Below are 5,124 nucleotides of genomic sequence, written 5' to 3'. Positions count from 1 at the left end.
TGTCGAAGAATACTTTGATAGTTCAACTTAAGTAACTTCACTTTAAAATAAGAAGTCACTTGAAACCTCATTTTATATTCCTAATATATTTTTGATAATCAATTTTTTTTATTCTTAATGGATATAAAAATTAAAATACCTCAAAGGGCCGGCCGGCGGTTAAGATTTGGACCGGGCCAAAAATTTTAACCCACAAAGTCTAGGGTTTCAGAGCAGCCACCCTTCCGCTCTCTCTATATATAAATCAACTTTTCCCATCTACACCGCCAGTTCTCTTCGTCTTCCTCCCATCGCAGGTTTGCATCCTCTACCTTCTGCCGTTCTGATCTTCGAAGCGGGCGATGATGAATTCCGAAGTCATGCACCACGCTGATGAGGTTTCTCGTCTCATGTGCTGACACCGATTCTTCTACCCATTTTCATTCCTGAGCCTAGCTATTTTCGTGCTTCTATTTCGATTTTCTTTCGCTTTGGGTTGCGGTCGTTTGTCCTCAGATCTGCTTAATTGATCGTTCTTGTGGTTTTGTTTGAGTTTTTCGCTTTCTCTTTTCCTCTTTAGCTTTTATGTGTTATCGAGCGGAAAGATCAAATGATGAGGGCTATGCCCAACCTTGATGCGGACTGAATCGGCTGTTCATCTGCCTTGCTGATACTAACTGTGTACTTCTGATGATCATCTCCTCTTTTCTTTATGGTTAAGAAGGTTTCTTGTTTTTCCGAATCGAATTAAGTTACTTATTCCTTTTGACCTTTTTGTCAACATTTTTTTTCCATATGGAGCGTTGTGACGAAATCAAATGCTTAGTTCGTCCGGTTGTTCCATCCATCGGAGTAAATAGACATTATATTTTCAATTAAGCCAGAAATAGCTAAAGGCGTGTAATCTTATCCACTCTTCATTGGCAAGCCCTAGACCCTCGGCAAAGCCAACTGACTCTCATGCCAGCATATGACAAGACAAGCCTTATCATGGAGCCCGAGCTTCGTTCCTCCTGTTCTATCGAATTGGTGGCCTGCACTGGAGAAGATGATGGTAATCTTCCACACGTCGTGTTTCATAGCTTAAGTTGTCCCTCAACCTCTCCAGGGTTTGTCTTCCCTTCCACTTAGATGGCTTAGCAGAGAGTGCACATGAGTAATGATGGAGAAGCTTCATGGAGGAACACGCCCATCAGTTCTATATCCTTCTTATTCTCGTCACGAGAAGAACAGAGCAAATTTAGGAATTTTTTTATTGTATTTTCGCTTGTGGAGTTATTCTTTATGAAGATTCTAATTAAGCACTAGGTATTTACTTGCATACAAATCAATTTAAGCCATATTCTAATAACTAATTAAGTTGAATAATCGGATTCAAGTGTGCTTAAATTATGCATACTAATTCATACTCTTCTATTTTATCCTTTTAAATTAGGTAATTAACCACAAATTCTTATTTTCCATCTACATACGAGTAAATCATTTTATGCATCCGTAGACTCAAAGTGAGCAGTAAAATTGATAATTGATCTCGACCATCAATGAGTTAAGGATCAATGGCAGAGATTAGCCTTACTCACCAGTAATGCTAACTCTATCTTAACGTAGAGAATTTATCGGAAATGAGGAGTATGTAATATCTGACGTAGGGAATTCATCTAGTAACATCCCTAACTAATTAAGTTTAGCATGTAAACAAAAGTAGACTTCACTTAATGGTAGTTTACTGCGTGCATGAAGTGAGAAATAAGATCAGTTCCTGCTATATATGCTAAAGCAGTCTCTTCTCTTTCCACTATGTTCACGTTCATGTTCACTTTAATTTCCACTACTGCGTGCATGAACGTAGATACTGTTCATGTTCATGTTCATGTTCATAATTTTGTCCGAAGAGGAGATAGAGACTCTCAACCGTGCTCATCGGCTAGTTTCCAGCAACGAAGGCATTCCCACAGCGCCGTCATGGGGTATAAACTCATAAATTTATTAAGTTTTTTATTTTAATTTTAAATTTATAAAAAAACCAAAATTTCTTAATTCACAGATCAATTAAAATCTATTACAGTCCGACTTATTCGAATTACCAATTTAGACTGATCGACTAATCCGAGTTTATATTAAAATAAATTATAATATTTCAATTTAATTCATTTAAATTATTTATATCAGTTCGACTGATTCCACACTGGTTGACGGGTTTATTTGTAAGGGCATCTACAACGCTGTGTTAAAACAGCGTTAACGGAGGAGAGAGTGTGGACGAGAGGGTGGACGTGGAGGAGAGAGTGTTGACGTGGAGGAGAGATAGAAGAGTAAAGGTTTGAACGCGTTCAAAAGTTTGAACGCGTTAATAGGTCAGAGGTGGGTCCCACAGATTTTTTAATTATTTTTTTATGTGTTATAACGGGGCAGCATTGCAGATGCTCTAAAGAGCCTGGCTGGAGACCTGTAAAATAGTATTGGGTTACTGAGTGGGTCCCACTCCACATGGGCATGTGAAAATGCTGATGGTCTTACCTAAAATAATATTTTTTTAAAAAATATCTTTATTGAACAATTTGTTTTGTATAATTCAATATCTTAAAAGTTTAATTGCTATTTAACTATGTAAATTTAATAAAATAAATAAATATTATATGAGCATGAATCACATGGCTGACTCATGGCTTAATTAATAGGATAAGATTGGATACAAAAATTTAAAAAATGTCTTCTTAAATAATTTTGGTAATTAAAAAAATAATTTCGAAGTTTTAAATAATAATTTTTGGCTTAAATTGCTCGTGCTACCGGTTAACGCCGGTATCCATTCATCCAATTTCCCCGCTTCCTTTTTTTCTTTAAATATTTTTCTTCCGATAAATAGTTTCGAATTCCTCGCTCATCAGTTCCGTTCTGCTGCTGGGATTTCCCCAAATCTCACTCCTCGTTGATAGAGGGCGGGCAAAAGGTAATTGTTGCTTCCAATCTCTGATCTTGGACGTTCACCGCCATGTTTGATCTTAGATCTGAGCTTATTCAAGGCTCTCATGGTGTTATGAGCTAGGATATATAAGAAATCGAACCTTTTTGGGGACTTTGATGCATTGTTTGGCTATTGTTCCGCCAAAAGGATCGAAATCTATGTTGTTCAACTGGTATTTTGGTTTTCGATTGTCCGAGAACCATCGAGATTTCAAATTTGTAGATATTTTTGATGGCCTTCCTCCGACTGCTTGCTCTTTTGTGGATTTTGAAGTGGTGATGTTCCAGATCTGTTCTTTTTGAAGGCATTTGGTGTTAGTAGAACGATTGGAGGACTTATTTCACGGCTCTGTGCCTCTGCAGGCGTTGCGATCGCGGATCTCGAAGAGATTGGAGCAGATATGAATCACTGTGGGATGCAGCAGAACGGCTTCGCCGCCGGCGAAGAGATCAGGGCTCCCTTCGCCGTCCCCGAGCGGAGGCCACCGGTTTTCTGCCCCAAGCCACGGAGGCTGAGCCAGTTCGCTACCGCCGTCGCCGATCCTCTCCGGCCCCTTCGATGTCGTTCGAGGTAACTTCGTCGCTTCTTCTCCCATCTGAAGTCTCGTTTTACTCCACGAATATTTCGTGATTCCCTCACCTAATCCCATCACTCCGTCTCTGCTCCCCTTTCTCTCTCTCTCTCTCTCTTTTTCAGTTACCAAAAGAATTTCTCTGATTCGAAGGCCGGAGCAGATCTCATCGACATATTTCTCACAAAGGTGAGATTTGCTTTATTTTTGTAAGCTCCTTCGATAAATCGATTGATTGATCAGTCTTTTCTGGAAAAATGATTTTTTTTTTTCTGAGCTCATAGTATTTGATTTACAGGGCGAAGACCAGAATCAACTAGCTTCCTCGCCGCCCTTCTTCTGTGGCTCACCGCCGAGCCGTGCGGCGAACCCCGTCGTCCACGATGCCCGCTTCGGCGAGGAACGTCCGCAACCGGCTTCCATCGCCCCTTCCCTACTAACGCAACCTAACCCACCGATGCCACCCAAGCAAGTCCGTGTCCACGCCAAATTCGGCCTGGCGCCAGCCGCCGTCCGCGTCGAGGGTTTTGACTGCCTCGACCGCGGCCGCCGGGGTTGTAGCAGCATCACCGCCACGGCCTGAACAGAAGAGAACATAAAAAAAAACACTAAGCACCCAAAAACTGGCCACCAAGCTTAACAACACGGAAGGAGAAGAATTTTGAGCTAAAAATTGGAGCTTTGAGGTATTTTCCATGACCTCAAGCTTTCCTTTCCAACTGTACATTTTGCCCAGTAGCAATCTTCTTCTCTTTGCTGTTGAAGTTTTTACGTAGAAAGAGGAACAATAGGACAATCTTTTATTGTCTTGTTGGTTTTTGTTTTTGATCCATGAATCGGATTCCTTTAAGCTTCAAACTGGTTATTGTTAAAAAAAAAAATCTTTGGCAGTTCTTGGTTTGTATCACCTTGGACAGTCCTGAAATATGTAAATATCCAATCTGTAAAAAGTTCGTCTCTTTTATTGTCCTTCTCAATGTTCATAGTTTGTTTTTTGTTTTTGAAAGTTTGTGTTGTGGTTGGAATTCTTTATCAGCTTCAACTGCAAAAGAAAAGAAAAGAAAAATCACATCAGACTCAATTTGCTTGCTGAAAACCCTACAAGCCAAACAGTTATGTTCAATGACAGTACTGTAGGATCTGACACACTGGCTGAAGGGAGAGCAGTGACTAGCTAAAACTGTAAAATAGAACTTCTTATAGATATAGTTTTGTATGAGTATTTTTGTTTCAAATAAATTGCAAACACAGATGGATCTTTAGTTGAAGACAAACTAAATTGTAAATATATCGATCATGATGATATATCAATCCACTAACTAGCGAATGCATTAAAATTCTAATTTAATTTTTGAAAATTTGAGTGTTTATTTGATTTGGGGCAAAGGAAGCATGAGTTGGTTGATCAAAATATATTTGATAATGTAAAAGTTATTATGGCTAGCTAGTAAAGTATATAATAGTTATTATAATAATTTTGATCAATGTTAAATAATATTAATTAAATTATTAAAAAAATATTTTTATATAATAGTATTACAGTGAGTTTGATTAAGTAAGAATCATGCTATTGCTGTAAAAATAAAGATATTATTAAAATAAAAAATAT

At 38.5% G+C, this 5,124-nt stretch overlaps 1 protein-coding gene and 1 non-coding gene across 2 annotated transcripts; both read left to right on the top strand.

Moving 5' to 3' along the window:
• The first annotated feature begins 336 nt into the window (after positions 1 to 336).
• Positions 337 to 433, top strand: LOC141817829 (small nucleolar RNA Z221/R21b). The gene has a single exon (XR_012600869.1). It is a non-coding gene; the product is annotated as a small nucleolar RNA Z221/R21b (small nucleolar RNA).
• A 2,452-nt stretch (positions 434 to 2,885) lies between these two features.
• LOC141817828 (uncharacterized) lies at positions 2,886 to 4,466 on the top strand. Its single transcript, XM_074705452.1, has 4 exons — positions 2,886 to 2,929; positions 3,307 to 3,514; positions 3,641 to 3,704; positions 3,814 to 4,466. Exons 2-4 carry the CDS (start codon positions 3,345 to 3,347, stop codon positions 4,096 to 4,098), a joined length of 519 nt encoding a protein of 172 aa, XP_074561553.1. The 5' UTR covers positions 2,886 to 2,929; positions 3,307 to 3,344; the 3' UTR covers positions 4,099 to 4,466.
• Positions 4,467 to 5,124: the final 658 nt, after the last annotated feature.

This window comes from Curcuma longa, unplaced genomic scaffold (genome assembly GCF_044706935.1).
Source record: "Curcuma longa cultivar G26 ecotype Majalengka, Jawa Barat unplaced genomic scaffold, ITB_CL_G26_1.1 contig_22068, whole genome shotgun sequence".
Taxonomy (NCBI): domain Eukaryota; kingdom Viridiplantae; phylum Streptophyta; class Magnoliopsida; order Zingiberales; family Zingiberaceae; genus Curcuma; species Curcuma longa.
Note: the sequence above shows the minus strand (reverse complement) of the source record. Positions and strands in the feature narration are given on the sequence as shown.

Bases quoted from the DNA above. Each gene is read 5' to 3' on its own strand.
- LOC141817828 (XM_074705452.1), top strand. From the start codon at position 3,345: ATGAATCACTGTGGGATGCAGCAGAACGGCTTCGCCGCCGGCGAAGAG. The intron at 3,515-3,640 runs GTAACTTCGTCG...TCTCTTTTTCAG, and splicing joins CCCCTTCGATGTCGTTCGAG to TTACCAAAAGAATTTCTCTG. The intron at 3,705-3,813 runs GTGAGATTTGCT...TTTGATTTACAG, and splicing joins TCGACATATTTCTCACAAAG to GGCGAAGACCAGAATCAACT.